Below are 18,213 nucleotides of genomic sequence, written 5' to 3'. Positions count from 1 at the left end.
CTGTGAGTGCCTGTAAGTGACTGTGAGTGTCTGTGGGTGTCAGTGAGTGTCTGTGAGTGTCTGTGCGTGTCTATAGTGACTGTAAGTGACTGACTGAGTGTCTGTGCGTGTCTATAGTGACTGTAAGTGACTGACTGAGTGTCTGAGTGTTTATAGTGACTGTGAGTATCTGTGAGTGAAAGTGAGTGACTGTGAGTGTCTATAGTGACTGTAAGTGACTGACTGAGTGTCTGAGTGTTTATAGTGACTGTAAGTAACTGTGAGTGTCTGTGGGTGTCAGTGAGTGTCTATAGTGACTGTAAGTGTCTGAGTGCCTGTAAGTGTCTGATCTGGGGATCCGTACGTTTGGGATGTGGGGTTCAGTGTGTGTGATCATGGGGTCTATGTGTGGGACCCCTTCCTGTTGTCCATGCCCTCTAATCCTTGACTTCTGCCCTCTCTTGCAGCTGGCCCTCACTCACTCGCTGCCTCTATCCTACATCTACGTCTTCACCGATGCTCCAGCCAAAGATTTCCATCTGGCTCCCACCGTCCAGGCGCTGATCGAGCGCACCCAGTGTAAGGTAACCTTCCCTCTGCCAGAGAGCGCCATCCTGCCCTCCCAGCCAATTGCATATCGGCACTGGCCATGTCGGCTGGGGTGAAGCTTCGCCCACCGTGCTCAACATGAGGAGATGGGGCCAGGGTGGGACGGGTGTGTTACTGGTGTGGGTTGATGAGTTACCAAATGCCTTTGATATGTAGTATCGTGTCAATTCTACGATAGGACACTGCAGGTCATTCCCATGATGTCATACCGTGTTTCAATTGCATGACATGGTACCGTGTGCTGTGATCCTTTTGTATGTCCATGTATTGTATCAAGATTGAAGTTTATGTGTCAGCTGTACATAGACTGAAATGTATTCTCCGTGACATCGTGTGCAGGATGCACGATATGGAAGCATGACCAATGTTCCCGAGATAATGTCACCTGCGTGCTGTGTGTTCTGACCCTCCAGAACTCACCCCTCACTTCTACCCCTAGGTTTCCTTCCTCCTGACCAACGTCCTGTCCCGCAGACGGCGCAACACTGAGCCCAATTGCTGCATCGCACTGTACCAAGATCTGGCCTGGGTCTCGGGGGGGTTGGCCATGCAGGTGAGAGGGAACGAGATTATGGACCTGACCGCCATCGTCGAGGGATCCATCACGGGAGAGCTGGTAATCCAGTCCATCGAGTCCCCTCTCAGTGACTCCCTACCTCAACCTCTCCTCATTCCTACGTCCCTCCTCCCTCCTCCTCAACCCCTCCTCACCCCCTTCTTCACTCTCCTCCCTCCTCACCTATTCTTCCTCACCCACTCCTCACACCCTTCTCCTCAACACCTCCTCATTCCTACATCCCTCCTCCTTCCACCTCAACCCCTCCTCACCCCCTTCCTCACTGTCCTCCCTCATCCTCAGCCCTCCTCACCCACTCCTCACCCCATGCTCCTCAAACCCTCCTCTTCACTCCCTCCAAATTTGTTCCTCTTCCACTCCTCGCTCACTACCTTCCTATTCAACCCTTCACCACCTTTCACCTTCTCCTCCCCCTCCCAATGTACACTCCTTCACCTCCTCCACTCCTTACTATTCCCTCCTCCTCCTCATCCAACCTTACTAAGCCCTCACTGTCCCTTCATTCACTAACCCCCAAAACTGTCCTCCTCACTCTCACCCCCACCCTTACCTCTCTCTCCCTCTTTCTCACCTCATTGTTACCCTCTTCCCTCCTTTAATTACAATCCCCTCGAATGCCTCTCAGCCTTCACCCCCATTCTTTCTTCCCTTCCCTCTCCTCCCACTCTCTTTCACTCCCTGTCCCATTCCCCTTCCCCCTCCTCCCTATCCCACTCTGCCACCTTCACAGAGTGGAGGAGAGTGAAGCTGTTGCTGAGAACCAGGGGCAACAGGGAGAGATTGTCCCAGGGCACTGTGAGCAGATCTGGAGATGAAACACAGCTCTCCCATCGGGAGTCTCAGGATCAGTGTCTGACCCTGATCAACACTGATTTCCCAGGAATTGGGAAAACGGGAGACGCCTCCATCAGGAAATGGAGCGGAATTGGCGGGTGGGTGAGAATATGTGGCTGGAGGACACAGAGAGGCCAGAACCAAAGTTGACAGAGTCCCGGTATAAGGAGTTGGATATTCCTGATTGGGATTTTGTTACATAGCCGTGAGATTGGGAAGGGACGCAGGGTAGCTTTGGGATTCCCTCTTGGGGCACTCATTCCAAGGTGAATGGATGGCAGTGTTGGTAATTAATGGGTATAGCGACTTGAGGGATTTCCTGCATCAACTGAAGGGCAGAATGGCCTGACCCTGGTGGGATTGTTTCCCAGAAATGGAGACACAGCAAAACTCTTCTATACATTGCTCCCTACCTGAATATATTAGATTGGTCAGTTTGAGGTGGAGTGGAGGAGAGAGGGGTGGCTGAGAGGGACTGGGTCACAGGGCAAAGGTCGGGATATCATGGTATCCTGTTTCAGGTCACCATCCTTCAGCGAGTCAGAAACACGGATCACCTCACAAACGTCTTCCCCTTCCACGTGGATGGAGCATTGAAGAACGTCACCATCTTCCTGTCTGGCAGTCCGGACAACTTCCACATCTCCAGTCCCAGAGGTGAGGAGAGAATCTGGCCCCTACACCCCTCCACTCCCCATCTCTGTGCCACCTTTGGCATCGACACCCCTCTCCATTTCTGTGTTCACCTTTTGCCTCTACCCCCATCTCTCTTGGGGTCTCCCTTCTTCAGCTCCTACAACTTCCCACCTCTGTGACCCCCTCCAACCCCTACACCCCTACCATTCACGATGACCCCCCCCACCAGCCTCCCTACCCCCCTACATCCCTCCACATCTCTGTGACCCCATCTAGCCCTTACATCCCTCTCCATCTCTGTGACCCTCCCTGAATGATCCTGTTCCAGTTATGAGTGATCCATCGTGCTAATGACTGACTGGCCTTCCTCTCCCTCTCTCCCTCTCCGCAGGTGTCCAGCAGCCTCACTCTAACTCCTCGGGGACACTGGCAATGATTGAGCACCTGGGAGACCTCTACATCATAATGCTGAACGCAGTGCCCGAGCTCGGCGAATGGAACCTCACTGTACAGTCGGGGACCCCGTACACGATGAAAGTGACAGGTGTCTGTACTCCACCCTGTCCGATCCAGTCGTCTCTCTTCTTCACTTCAGTGTCCTGATTTAACTCCATTTCCAGCCTCTCTCTCTCTCTCCTTCCTCTCACTCTCTCTGACCCTCTCTCTTTCACTTTTCTCCTTTCCGTCTCTCCTTCTCCTGTTTCTCTGCTTTTCCACATTCTTTCTGTCTGCTGCATCACCCTTTCCATGTCCTCTCTCTTCCTCACTGTCTTTCACCCCCTCTCCCACTCATCCCCTCGGCTGCCACACCCTGTCTCCCTCTTTCTCCCCCTCACCCTCGCCCTCCCCTTTCTCACTTTCATTTCTGTAGCTCTGCTGCTCTTTATCCTGATCCTCTTTCTCTCCCTCCAGCGGGGAGTGTCGGAGGGGTGATAGTGTGCAAAGGAGACTGTAATGGGGGTATAATGGACTGCCATGTGACTGTAATGGGAGTGTAATGGGGAATGTAATGTGGGTGTATAGAGGGACTCTAATGGGGAAATAACAGGTCACGTAACGGGGATATAATGGGGACAGTATGGGAGTGTATAAAGGGGTTATAATGTATCTGTTACAGGACCCATAATGGGGAGTTACTGGGACAATGATGAGAGTTTAATATGTCCTGTAATTGGGATATAAATTGGACAGTAATAAGAGTGAAACAGGGATTGTTATGAGATTACAATACCCGTTCTGACCACCTGCTCTGAAAAAAAAACAATATTTTAATTATTATACTATACTATACCCCCAGGACAGAGTGTCGTGGATTTCCTGTACGAGTTCGTGGAGGCTTTCGAGGGTCCCCACCCCGGGATGGTCATGGTGACTGGCCGACCCATGGCAGGTAACCAACCACCATGCCGAGATCCCCACTCCTACTCCACCCCACCCACACTCGTACTCCTCCCCTCCCTCACACATCCTATCGCCACACGCGGGTTCACTCTGACATTCCGGGATGAGAGCCATCGTCAGCTGTTCTCCACCCTGGCCCTCTTCATCATCTCCTCAGAGGGGGAGAGAGGGAGAGAGAGAGAGATAGAAGAAGAGGGTTGGGGAGAGGGAGAAAGACAAGAAAGAGTGATGACAGAGACTCCCTGTTCTTCTATACCAAGGGTCCTTAACCTTTTTTATGCCATGGAGGCCTTTGCTAGTCCGCTGAAGTCTATGGACCCCTCTCAGAATCATGTATTTCAATATATAATGTAAAATACACAAGATTACAAAAAAAACCAATTCTATTGAAATACAGTCATAAAATACATAAAATAGTCATTTTTTTATAGTTTATGACTGTGATATAGTCATTTTTGTCTCTATTAACTCATTAAATACAAGACTATACATTAGAAAAGCACAATTTTAAATATTATACTCTACAGACAGGAAGACTATGATCACGCTTGATCTACCGTAATTTCACTGAGAGGTTAGTGAATATAACGATGTAAATTTTTCCCATCCAAGTTCACCGACCCCCGGAATCTGTTCAGGGACCCCCGAGGGTCCATGAACCCCACATTAAGAACCCCTGTTTTAAACTCACCAGTACTCCAAATGCCATTCATGGGAAAGTTCATGATGCCCGTGTGTAACTCTTCAAGCAGGACGTGAATGAAAAAGAGTTTCAGAAGTTCACCAGACATCCGATAAGCCAGGGTCTGTGCTGGTCAGGAGTCACCCTGGTCATGGAGATGAGGCTGGAACTCAGTGTCAGACACAGTTCCAGGGACTGAGCACTGGCTTGGACCGAGACAGAGTGTCACAGCGGGCAGAGATACTGTCTGCCCATCTCCAGAGACCCGGGCTCTCTGGTACTGTGTGTATGTGTGAAACCCATCCCTCGGTGATGGTCTGTGTGTGTGTATGGGGCAGAGTTAATCAGCGACTGTGAATTCCACCCCTCTCCCGGAGTGTGAGGGTGAGGGGTACAACCGAGGGGGGAGGAGTTGACAGGAAACTGGTGTTATGAAACACGATTAAACATAAATGAGCAGTTAATGGTCAGCAGGGATCAGTTGTGCCAAAGGGTCTGTGGTCGTGCGGGGCGTCTAAGCTGAAGGGAACTGGTGTCAATGGGTGCTTAATTATCCTCTCTGGCCCTTGGTCCAGGTGAACCAGCCACACTCAAGGTCACAATGACGGGGTTAGAGAACTACCCATCCCACCAGCCCAAGGACATCTCCCTGCTGGACTTCCAGGGGAGGACGCTCAGCAAGGAGGCCCTGACTCCAACCTCAGAGACCAGCATTTTCCTGGTAGAGTTCATGAGCTTTCCATCTCAAGAGTTCTTGTTGCTGCTCCAAGGAACAGAGGAGAGCAGGAGGATCTTCCAAAGGCAGAGTCCATCTGTTACCTCCATCAGCAGTACCAAACTCACGGTGAGATCAACCACAGGGTGAGAGTCCCTTCACACCGAGCTATCACACACTTCCAGGGTCAGGCACTGAGTGAACCTCCCATCACACACTCCCAGGCTCAGACACGGAGTGAATCTCCCTCCACACAGTCCCATCACACACTCCCAGGCTCAGATACAGAGTGAATCTCCCTCCACACTGTCCCATCACACACTCCCGGGGTCAGACACAGAGTGAAGCTCCCTCCACACTGTCCCATCACACTCCCAGGCTCAGACACAGAGTGAATCTCCCTCCACACCGTCCCATCACACTCTCCCGGGGTCAGACACAGAGTGAATCTCCCTCCACACAGTCCCATCACACACTCCCAGGCTCAGACACGGAGTGAATCTCCCTCCACACAGTCCCATCACACTCTCCCGGGGTCAGACACAGAGTGAATCTCCCTCCACACAGTCCCATCACACACTCCCAGGCTCAGACACGGAGTGAAATTACTCTACTTTTTCCCATCACACACTCCTGGGCTCAGACACAGATTGAAACTCCTCCACACAGTCCCATCACACATACCCAGGCTCAGACACAGAGTGAAATTCCTCTGCTGTTTCCCATCACACACTCCTAGGGTCAGACACAGACTGATGCTCCCTCCACACCTTCCCATCACACACTCCCAGGGTGAGAAACAGAGTGAAGCTCCCTCCACAACGTCCAATCACACACCCAGACACAGGGTGAAGATTCCTCTGCAATGAACTTGCTCTGATTGGTGATTGATTATTGATTTTTGATCAATGTTGGTGATTGGTTATTGATTTATGATGTTTTTTCCTCTGGTGTCTCAGGTCATGTCTGATCTCAGCTTTATGGCAGGTGAAAACATTACCATCCGCTTCAACATTACCAATGCTGGGCCGGGATCTGTGTACAGTATCTCTCTGACTGACGATCAAAACGTCACAAGTGGAAACCCTTTGAGGTGGGAATGCAAATCACCCCCATTACCTCCCTCCCCACCCCATTTTCGTGTCTGTGAGCAAGCACCACACTGCAGGAGGGTGGAGACGAGTGAGTGTCTTGGTTAGGAGGGAGGACCGCTCTGTGGGAGGGGCACTGAGAAGGGCAAACGGTGCTGTGAGGAGGGGTGGTGCTGCAAGGAGAGATCACTATGGGTGGTGACGACAGGGTTCTTTCTGTGTGAGTAACAGAGGAAAAGTTAGTGGGAAGGTAAAGGATTGGGAATCATTTATATACCAACAAAAGGCAATTGAAAAGCAATTTGGGAAAAAAGATGGAATATGAAGGAAAGCTAGCCAATAATATAAAAGATGATACCAAATGTTTTTTCCAGATATATAAAGAGTAAAAGAGACACGAATGGGTATCAGACCACTGGAGAATGACGCTGGAGAGGTAGTAAAGGGGGACAAAGAAATGGCAGACGAACTGATTAAGTATTTTGTGTCAGTCTTCGCTGTTGAAGACAACAGCAGTAGGCCGGAGGTTCCAGGGATTCGGGGGGATAGTGAACGTTGTTGTTATTACTGAGTAGAAGGTGCTTGGGAAACTGAAAGGTCTGAAGGCAGATAAGTCACTTGGACCAGATGGTGTACACCCCATGATTCTGAAAGAGGTTCCTGAAGAGATTGTAGAGTCGTTGTAGTGATCTTTTAAGAAACACTTGATTTTGGAATGGTTCTGGAGGACTGAAAAATTGAAAATATCACTCCACTCTTTAACAGTGAGGTAAGTAAATGACAGAAAACTATAGGCCAATTAGTCTGACCTCAGCTGTTGGGAAGATGTTGGAGTCAATTGCTAAGAATGTGGTTTTGGGGCACTGAGAGTTGGCCAAAGTCAGCATGGTTTCCTGAGGGGAAAATATTACCTTACAAATCTGTTGGAATTCTTTGCAGACGATATGAAAATAGGTGGAGGGGCAGAGAGTGTTGAGGAAGCCGGGATTCTGTAGAAGTTGTTAGACAGATTAGGAGAATAGACAAAAAAGTGGCAAATGGAATAGATTGTTGGGAAGTGTATGGTCATGCGCTTTGGTAGAAGGAATAAAGGCGTAGACTATTTTCTAAACAGGGAATAAATTCATAAATCAGAGGTGCAAAGGGACTTGGTAATCCCTGTGCAGGATTCCCTAAAGGCTAAGTCAGTGGTGAGAAAGGCAAATGCAATGTTGGCATTCATTTTGAGAGGTGCAAATATAAAAACAAGGATGTAATGCTGAGGCTTTATAAAACATTGATCAGACTACACTTGGGGTATTGTGAGCTGTTTTGAGCGCCTTTTCTAAGGAAATATGTGCTGGCATCGGAGGTAGTCCAGATGAAGTTCACAAGATTGATCCAGGGAATGAAAGGGTTAATGTATGCAGAGCGTTTGATGAACCAACTAGAGTTTATAAGAATGAGGAGGGATCTCACTGAATCCTATTGAATATTGAAAGTCCTAGATAGAGTGCATGTGGAGAGGATGTTTCCTGTAGTGGGGGAGTCCGGGACCTGAGGGCACAGTCTCAGAATACAAGGTTGTCCCTTTGGAACAGAGATGAGAAAGGATTTCTTTAGCCAGAAGGTGGTGAATATTTGGAATTCATTTCCACAGGTGACTGTGGAGGCAAAGTCTTTGAGTATGTTTAATATGGAGGTTAATAGGTTCTTGATTATTAAGGGAATCAAAGGGTATGTGGAGAAGGCTGGAGAGTGCGGTTGAGAAGGATAATAAATCAGCCACTTTGGAATTGTGGAGCAGTCTCAGTAGTCTGAATGGCAGAATTCTGCTCCTATGTCTTGTGGCCTTATAGGGGGGTGAGGGTGGTGAGTAGGGAGTGCTGTGGGAGGGGGCAGTGAGGTGGGAGCACAGTGGGAGGGGCATTTTGGGGGGAGAGCTGTGGGAATGGTGCTGAGGAGAGACGCTGTGGGAATAGCGGTGAGGAGGGATGCTGTGGGAGGACCGGTGAGGGGGAAGCGCTGTACTGTGAGAGGGCTGGTGAGGTGGGGCACCATGCTGTGCATGGGGTGTATGTGACTGTCCCATGAAATCTCATCTCCATTGGCTTGGGAACTGTTGTGTCTGTGGTTGCTTGGATCCGGAATTATGGAGGACATTGAAGACGCGGAGGTGATGGAACTTCATTCCCCTGTAGACTGTACGTCGGAAAGAACCAGTCTGTGGAGGGTAACCTGACAACTCCCACCCCCACCGACGTGGAAGCAGGAACCCTGGTCACAGTGACGCTCGAGGCCCAACACCACTCCAACATTGACTTCACCTATGCCGTCCTCCAGCTGATGGTCACCGGGCAGGTATGTCCCAGGGTAAAGGGATTTCCGCAGCACCAGCACCCTCGTCACACCAGTGGGGGGATTTGAGGGATGTAAATGAAGGTGCTGACACCAAATACGCCAGGGGTCTGAGCACAGGAGGAATGTCCTCCTCACACAGGGAGATCCCCCAGACGCAGGGACATCCTCCAGAGCAGGGTGGTCCTCCAGACTTGGGGAGATCCCCCAGATGCAGGGACATCCTCCAGACATGGGGAGATCCCCCAGACCCAGGGTGGTCCTCCAGACACAGGGTTATCCTCCAGACATGGGGAGATCCTCCAGACGCAGGGTGGTCCTCCAGACACAGGGTTATCCTCCAGACATGGTGAGATCTCCCAGACGCAGGGACATCCTCCAGACGCAGGGTGGTCCTCCAGACATGGAGAGATCATTCAGATGCAGGGTGGTCCTCCAGACCTGAGGAGATTCCACAGACGCAAGGTGGTCCTCCAGACATGGGGAGATCCCCCAGATGCGGGGACATCCTCCAGATACAGGGAGGTCCTTCAGCTGGGGGAACAGCCCCGAGACGACACCCAGAGCATCTGGGGGATTGGGAAAGATTTGAATCAATGAATTCTCCCCGACCCCCAACCCCATCTCTGTCTCCCATTCATTCTCCCCCACATAGACACACTCGAACTGTCCCTCTATTCTCCCTGTGACTACTTCTCCCACTCTCTAGCTATCTCTCTCCCTCTCTCTCGTCTCTGTCCCACCCTTTTTGTACCCCTCTTCCTCTCACCCTCCCTCCTTTCTCCCTCTATTCTCCCCCTATTGTTCTCTCCCTATGTCCCTCTCCCACTCTGTTTGTACCTCTCTTCACCTCACCCTCCTTCCTTTCTCGCTGTCACTCTCCCACTCTCTGTACCCCTCTTTATCACCCTCCCTCTCTCTGTCACTCTCCACTCTCTTTGTACTCTTCTCCATCTCTCCCCCCTCTCTCTCCCTCTCTCCATCTCTCTCTTTCTCTGCTGCCCTCCTGTGCTCTTTGTACTCCTCTCTTCTTCATTCTCTCCTTTTCTCTCTCTGTCCCTCTCTCTCTCACCCACTCACTGTACCCCTCTTTATCATTCCTTCCCTCCCTCTGATGCTCTCCCATTTTCTTTGTACCAATCTTTTTCACCCCCTTCCTTTCTCTACCTCCCCCTCTCGCTGTCCCTGTCACACTCTTTGTATCCCTCTTAATCTCTCCCTTTCATTGTCTCTGATCCTTGATCTCCTTTTTTCCCATTTTACCCTTCCTCGTTCCACCTATTCTGTCTTGTTCCCCCTCTCTGTCTCTCCCTCTCTCCTTCCCTCCTTCTGTTTCTGTCACTGTTTCTCTCTCCCTCTCTCCTTTCCTCACTCTATTTGTTCCTCTCCTCCTCTTTCTTTTTCTCTCCCCCTCTTCCTCATCCTCTCCCATTTTCTCCCTCATTCTCTCCCTTATCCTCTCTCCCTCTGCACCCTTCCTCTCTCCCACTCTTTTCTCTCTCTCTCTCTCCCTCTCTGTTTTCCTGTCACATTCTCTTCATCCCCTGCTCTCGTTCCTTCTCTCACTATCATTCCATCTCTCTATCCATGTCAACCTTACACCAGGGATGGTTGGCGAGGAGGGAGAGCTGTGGGATGGTTGGCAAGGAGGGAGCTCTGCTCTTCAGGAGTGGTGTTGGGGAGGAACATATTGGGAGTGGCGTTGGGGAGGAACATTTTGGGGGTGGTGTCGGGGAGGAACATTTTGGGAGTGATGTCGGGGAGGAACATTTTGGGGGTGGTGTCGGGGAGGAACATTATGGGAGTGGCGGTGGGGAGGAACATTTTGGGAGGGGTGATATGGAGAGCGCACTACGGGAAGGGTGGTGACACATGCCATGTGCTCACTGAACGTACTCCACATTCCCTTACTAATCCTGACTCTGAACCCACAGAATGTGGATGTCGACCCTCCTACCTGCCGGACCACTGCACTGACTGGTCACTGTCCTGCAAAGAAGGAGCAGGAGGTGGACTGCGCCAAGCAGACCTGGGGCCTCCAGGCTGAGTTCTCTGAGCGAGGACCTGCCTGGGCCAGGGTCCGGGCTCGCCATGATAAAGGGAACCTGACCATCGAGCAGAAGCAAGAAGGGGAGTTCCGCCTGACGCTGGTGGAGTACAACTCCACCTGCTGTCATCCCTCCATCACCCTGCTCGGGGTGGACGCCTCTGGCAATGTGGGCAGCTGCTTCATCGAGGCCCGGAGTCGGGCCGGGCCCTCCACCATCTCCGGAGGGGCCGCTGCTCTCCTCAGCCTCTCTATCCTTGCCACTTCTCTGCTGCTCTGAATGTAGGATCTGCCCAACCTGCTCCCTGGGCACTCCATGTGGACACCCCCTCCCCCACCAGATGCATCCCTCACTCAAAAAACCAGGGAGAAATTCCCTCTCCCACACCTTCCAGAGATCACAGTTGTTCAGCTGGGTAAGGCAGAGCAGACTCAATGGGCTGAATGGCCTAATACTGCTCCTGTTTCTTATGCCGCACATTTAGTCCCGTATCCCACTACACTTCCAATCTGTGCATTTGTCCAATTTCATAGAGCCCTACACAACAGAAACAGGCTTTTTGGCCCATCTGGTCCATGCTGACCGAGATTCTCATCCATCTAGTCCCATTTGCCCATGTTTGGCCCTTACCCTTCTGAAATTCTCCTATCCGTGTACCAGTCCAAGTGTCACAGAGTCACAAAGCCTAGAAACAGACCTTTTGGCCCATCTGGTCCATGCTGACTGAAATTTGCATTTAAGCCAGTCCCATCCCTCCAGACCTTTCCTTTCCATGTATCTGTCCAAGTGTCTTCCACATATTGTTAATGTTCCTGTCTCAACCCCAACGTCTGGCAGCTTATTCAATGCACCCACATTCTCTGCATGGAAATATTTGCACATCTGGTCCCCTTTAAATTGTTCCCCTCTCACCTTAAAACTCTGCCCTCTAGTTTTAGACTTCCTTACACGAGGAAAAAGACTGTGACCATCCACTTTGTATCTGCCCCTCATGGTCTTATCAAACTCTGTAAGGTCACCTCTCAGCCTCCTTCGCTCCAGGGAAAACAGTCCCAGCCTGTTCAGCCTCTCCTTATAACTCAAGTCTCCAGTCCCAGTAACACCCTCAGGAATCTTTCCTGCACCCTCCCCAGCTTAATGACATCCTTCCTATAGTTGGGTGGCCAGAACTGCACACAGTACTCCAAGCGTGGTCTCACCAATGTCCTGTACAGCTGATAAACATAAGAAATTCTGCAGTTGCTGGAAAACCAAAGCAAACACCCAAAATGCTGGACCCTTCTCCAGGACCAGAGGAAAGGAGGAAGATGTCAGAGTAAAAAAGAGGGGGAAGGGGAAGGAGGATAACTAGAAGATGATAAGTGAAGAGCTGGAGAGGATGGAATCTGACAGGGGAAGAGAGTGAGGAAAAGGGGTCCAAGGGGAAAGTGACAGGCAGGTGAGAAGAGGTAACGTGCCAGAGTGTGGAATAGGTTGGAGGCTACCTAGATGGAATCCAAGGTGCTACTCCTCCACCCCGAGGGTGGCTTCACTGTGGCACAAGAGGCGGTCGTGGACTGACATGGTTGGAATGGAAATGGGAATTGGAATTAAAATGCTCGGCTACTGGGAAGCTCTGCATTTGGCAGATGGTCTAGAGGTGCTCGATGAAACAGCCCCCCAATTTACAGCAGGTCTCACCAACAAAGAGGAGTCTGCATCATGAGCACTGGATATGATAGATGACCCCAGCAGATATGCAGGTGAATTGTTGTGGCATGCCAACTCCTGTACTCAGAGCCCTGACTGGTGAAGGCTTGTGTGCCAAATGTCTCCTTCACCAGCCTGTCTACCCTTCTAGGCAACCATATATCTATACCCCTAGGTCCTGCTGCTCTACACCATTCTCTGATATATTATTGTTAACCGTGTACGTTCAGTGCTAATTTAACTCCCCAAAATGCGGCACCTCGCACTTGTCCACGATAAGTGGTTGAATCACCCCCTTACTCCCCTCAAGTCCCTGCATTTGCGTATGAATGAACCTTAACTCCATTCATTAACTGCCAGCAAAGGTTGAACACCCTTTCTAGGTCTGAAAATAGAGCATGGATTTAAACTCCTGGCTGTGGTTGAAAATGCTTGACAACTTTAATTCTGTGCATTAATTTTATTTTTGTGTTCTGAATTCTCAGTACATAGTTTGTTATTGAAGTCAGAAGTCCAAAATAAAACTCCTATTTTCCAAAATTCCCTGAAGGTGCTGTGTTTAGCCTTAAGCAGGAGCTCTCCAAGTGCATTGGCAGTCAATTGGACAACATTTGCCACGTTTTGCCTGTAACCTGGCAAAGAATCTGCTAGTTTCATTAATAAAAAAACTCTTTGTTCAATTTTTTCAATATGTTTCTTCTAACCTCACTAATTCTCAGTAGATGGTTTCACCTTATCTGTCAAGAATTCTGTCTAACCACCTCTTTGGCCCTGAAAATATAATATCACGTCTCTGATAATTATTGATCTTGGGAGATGAGATGAAACATTTATATATTTTCATCATCTAGGTCGAGTCATAGAGATACAAAGCAAAAAATAGGCCCTTTGACCCATCTGGTCAATGCTGAACATATCACCCCCATAGTCCCATTTGCCCGTGTTTGGCTCAAAAACCTAACCTAAACATGTACTTACCTGCTGGCTTTATTAATAAAAAAACAACAAACTTTTTTAATGTGGTTCTTCTTACCTCCCTCATTCCATTAGTGAGACAGTATCCTTCTTGAAAGTCCAATTGGACTTTATCATCAGATTCATAAGTCCATTTGTGCAAAGGTGCAATGAAAAACTTACTTGTTGCAGCATCACAGCAACACAGAATCAGAGACACAACATTCACAAGAAAAAAATTAAAATTTATTGTAAATTATCTATAATTATACAAGGAGGAACACAGTTAGGACAATAACGCAAATTTGACTGATGGAAGCTGAGAGAAAATGGCATGGCCTGGATGGTGCTGTCTTTGATTCTGGACATTGCCGTCCTCAGGCAGTACTTGCTGTAGACACTACCGGTGGTGGGAGTGATGCGACCATGATGAAAATACTGGGCTGAGTCCACTGCTCTCTGCAGCTTCTTACTTACCCGAGCATTCGAATTGCCGTACCAGACCATGATATAACCAGTCAGAATACTTTCAAGGGTACATCAGTAAAAGTTTGTTAGTGTTTGGTGACTAGTTAAACTTCTTTAACCTCATAGGGGATGTCGTGGCCCAGATGGCGGGGATCTTTGATTTTCTTTTGAGCTATGTATTGTATGCCGTACCCTGTCTGATATTGAATTCCAAACTCCAAATTAAAATTCCTGTTTTCCAACTCAAATCCTTGAATTTGCTGTTTGATTTTTCTACGCGATTATTCCAGTCTGGGAGATCTTCTATTATTTTTGTTCTTTTTTTTGTCATGCACACCTTTTACTTTGACATTGTTAAGCTAGTTAAAGACACATGATGTGGGCAAAGTTAACAATACAATGATACAGCAATACATATATCTTCTGATCATTCACAAAATGCTGGAGGAACTCAGCAGGTCAGGCAGTATCTATGGAAGAAAGTACAGTCGATGTTTTGGGCTGAGTCCCTTTGATAGGACTGGAGAAAAAAGATGAGGCGTAGATTTTAAAGGTGTGGGGAGGGGAGAGAGAAACACCAGACGATAGGTGAAATCTGGAGGGGGGGCTGTGAAGTAAAGAGCTAAGAAGTTGATTGGTGAAACAGATATCGGGCTGGAGAAGGGGGAGTCTGATAGGAGAGGACAGAAAGCCATGGAAGAAAAAAAAGTGGGGAAGGAGCACCAGAGGGAGGCGATGGGCAGGTACGGAGATAAGGTGAGAGAGGGAAGAGAGAAAGGGGAATGGTGAAGGGGTAGGATCATTACCAGAAGTTCGAGAAATCGGTGTTCATGCAATCAGGTTGGAGGCTACCCAGATGGAATATAAGATGTTGTTCCTCCAACCTGAGTGTGGCCTCATCGCAACAGTAGAGGAGGCCATGGATTGACGTATTGGAATGGGAATGGGAAGTGGAATTAAAATTCGTGGCCATTGGGAAATCTCGCTTCTTCTGGTGGATGGAGCATAGGTGCTTGGTGGAGTGGTCTTTCAATCTATGTTCCGTCTCACCGATTTACAGGAGGCCACACTGGGAGCACCGAACACAGTATATGATCCCAACAGACTCACAGGTGAAGTGTCGCCTCACCCAGAAGGACTGTTTGAGGCCCTGAATGGTAGGGAGGAGGTGTAGTGACAGGTGTAGCACTTGTTCTGTTTGCAAGGATAAGTGCCAGGAGGGAGATCAGCAGGGAGGGATGGATGGACAAGGGAGTTGTGTATGGTGCCATCCCTGCAGAAAACATAAATTTGGGGGAGGGGAGTGGGGAAAAATCTGCTTGGTGGTAGGATCCCATTGGAGACAGCAGAAGTTCCAGAGAATTAGGGTGCTGGACGCTGAGGCTGGTGGGGTGGTAGGTAAGGACAAGAGGAACCCTATCCCTGGTAGGGTGGCGGGACGATGGGGTAAGAGAAGATGTGCATGAAACGGAACAGATGTGGTTGAGCACAGTGATGATTTTGGAAGAAGGGAAGCTCCTTTCTTCGAATAAAGAAAGGTGCTCCCACTGTAGCCTCCTGCAAATCGGCGAGACCTGACGTAGATTGCGAGACCATTTCGCCGAGCATCTACACTTCGTCCATCAAAATAACGGGATTTCCCAGTGGCCACCCATATTAATTCCACTTCCCAGTTCCATTATGATATGTCAGTCCATGGCCTTCTCTAGTATCACAATGAGGCCACACTCAGGTTGGAGGAACAATACGTCAACCTGATGGTATGAACTTCAATTTCTCAAACTTACAATAATGCCTCCCCTTCACTATTCCTCATCTCCTTTTACCTCTCTCATCTTATCTCCTTGCTTGCCCATTGTCTCCCTCTGGTGTTCCTTTCCCCTTTTCTTTTATCCATGGCCTTCTGTATCGGACTCCCCTTCTCCTGCCCTGTATCTCTTTCACCAATCAACTTGTCAGCTCTTTACTTCATCCCTACCCCTCTCGGTTTCACTTGTCATCCTGTGTTTCTCTTTCTCCTCCCGCACCTTTTAAATATACTCCTTATTTTTTCCCGAGTCCTGCCAAAGGGTCTCGGCCTGAAACATCATCTGTACTTTTTTCCATAGATGCTGCCTGGCCTGCTGAGTTCCTTCAGCATTTTGTGTGTGTTCCTCGGATTTCCAACATCTGCAGATTTTCTCTTGTTTCTAATCATTCATCTTACCTTGATTCCCACAAATTCATATTATATATACCACACTAATGCTGTAGCATCTGCCTGTAATTTACAGTATGTTTAATATGTTTCAGAATCAAAGTCCGGTTTACTATCACTGACTAATGCAAAATTTGTTTTGCAGCAGTAGTACCGTACAAAGACAAAAATTAGTATAAATTACAAATTAGTGCAAAAAAGGAGTAATGAGATAATGTTCATGGACAGTTCAGAAATCTGATGGCGGAGAGGAAGCGGTTCCTGAATTGTTGAGCATGGATCCTCAGGCTCCTGTACCTCCCCTCTGATGGTAATAATGAGAAGATGGGGTTGGTTGTCCATCCTATCTCATGAAGTCAGGAAAGCCTGTGCAGGAGATTTTTTTCAAGAGGAAAAGCAATTGCACTGGGGCAGTTCCATCTTAACTTTGGAAACCAGGGTCCAGTGATACAAGTGTGATCACAAACTGGGGTCTTCCTAGTTGCAATGGATGACCATGACTTCTTCTGCACCTTCTCATGCCCTTTGCTCTCTCTGAGGCGCTGCAGAACTGCCATCCCGGCTGTTAGATCTCACCGTATATCTCATCGTCCCAGTCCGCCAGAGCTGACTTCACATGCAAGGACAGGTATACACCAGGTGTATGAGGTGCACACGGAGGGGCTTGTTGAGTCCATTCTGGGGCAGCTCACTCACCTTTGGCCTCCATCAGACACTCAGCTCTCAGCTGTGGTTCTGAGTAGCTGTTTGCATGTGATAGCAGCCACACCCTGGTGCACCACTGCGACAGACAGGCTAATCCAGGTGAGGGTAGCTGGCAGGCTTCAGAACCTGGTGAGGTCACTCACACTTCATGTGTAAATACACACTTACACATTCACACTTGCAGACTCACATTTACAGTATCCCTCACACACAAACAGTGCATTTCCACACACACAAACGTGTGCAGGACTCCAGGGCTACTCACAAACCAAAGCAAACACACAACTATAAGTTAGCATAACAATATTACAGGTTGGGGCACCAGGATTTTCTGTCTTTATTAACCTCAGTATATCAGCCGTCGGACCCTGTCAGCTCTCGACCAGTCTGTTTTTTTTATATCATCTGAGCACTGAAATTCATTCAGTAACTGAGGTGTCTACCCAGCCCAAGCCTCATACTTCTTCCACATCAGGCGTGAGCCCTCCTCCAGAGAACATTCACAAGCCTACGATACCTTCCACAGTTATCCACAGTTATATTTCTACATTTATCAACCAATGTTGTAATAGCCAAAATCAGCTCAGAATTTAAATCAACTGCTGAAGGACTCTTTAAACCTTTCACATCAACTTTTCCCTCGCTTTTCAGAAACGAGAACAAATTGCTAAAAAGAAATACCTATGGCATAGCAGTAGAAATCATAAACAGGGCATTACAGTTGGCTCTCTGTAGAAGCTCAAATGTAGACGACATCAGTTGGAGAAGATAACGATTCTTAACGATAATGTTACTGAGAACTCAATAGTCAATACAGGGATGAAGGCCAATGTCTATCTTGGAAATAAGGAAGAAACCAGCACTGGCTGGTGAAGTGGAAGGGCGAATGAAGCTGATCTTCAGAGTCATCGTTTATGGGGTAGAGAGAGAATACAACTGACCTCTAGGGGGAACAGTATCAGGGAGAAGTTCAATGGCACAATCTGAGTATAAACTCAGTAGTTCACTCTTCACCAAATACCTGTCTCAGATCATGATATTCAGGGGTCACATGCGCAAGGTCCAATGAGCAGTCAACATTGATTGAGGGACTCACACCTTCAACTGTTGCAGCAGTTTCTTCATGCACCATAGCTACTAGGGACGCAGGAGAGGTGCAGGACTCCAACGAGGAAGAGATCCAGTGACCCAAGAGAACTGTGGGTCACGAAGCCACAGCCATAGATAGCTAATTATCAGAGGGTCTTGGGAGGACTCGAGAAGATACAGAGAAATTGTTTCATGTGTCACA

The 18,213-nt window shown here is 48.7% G+C and overlaps 2 protein-coding genes across 2 annotated transcripts in view; both read left to right on the top strand.

Moving 5' to 3' along the window:
• Window positions 1-11,743, top strand: part of LOC134350568 (von Willebrand factor A domain-containing protein 7-like) — a 30,137-nt gene extending 18,394 nt beyond the window's left edge. The window contains exons 9-17 of the mRNA XM_063055943.1: window positions 447-563; window positions 1,028-1,204; window positions 2,521-2,656; window positions 3,027-3,179; window positions 3,933-4,025; window positions 5,294-5,562; window positions 6,393-6,526; window positions 8,705-8,864; window positions 10,796-11,743. Of these exons, the coding sequence (XP_062912013.1) occupies window positions 447-563; window positions 1,028-1,204; window positions 2,521-2,656; window positions 3,027-3,179; window positions 3,933-4,025; window positions 5,294-5,562; window positions 6,393-6,526; window positions 8,705-8,864; window positions 10,796-11,188 (1,632 nt within the window). The 3' untranslated portion in view covers window positions 11,189-11,743. The remainder of the gene's footprint in view (window positions 1-446; window positions 564-1,027; window positions 1,205-2,520; window positions 2,657-3,026; window positions 3,180-3,932; window positions 4,026-5,293; window positions 5,563-6,392; window positions 6,527-8,704; window positions 8,865-10,795) is intronic.
• The window catches only part of LOC134351189 (myelin-associated glycoprotein-like), a 469,309-nt gene that overhangs the window by 282,933 nt on the left and 168,163 nt on the right, over window positions 1-18,213 (top strand).

Source organism: Mobula hypostoma, chromosome 8 (assembly GCF_963921235.1).
Source record: "Mobula hypostoma chromosome 8, sMobHyp1.1, whole genome shotgun sequence".
Taxonomy (NCBI): Eukaryota; Metazoa; Chordata; class Chondrichthyes; order Myliobatiformes; family Myliobatidae; genus Mobula; species Mobula hypostoma.
Note: the sequence above shows the minus strand (reverse complement) of the source record. Positions and strands in the feature narration are given on the sequence as shown.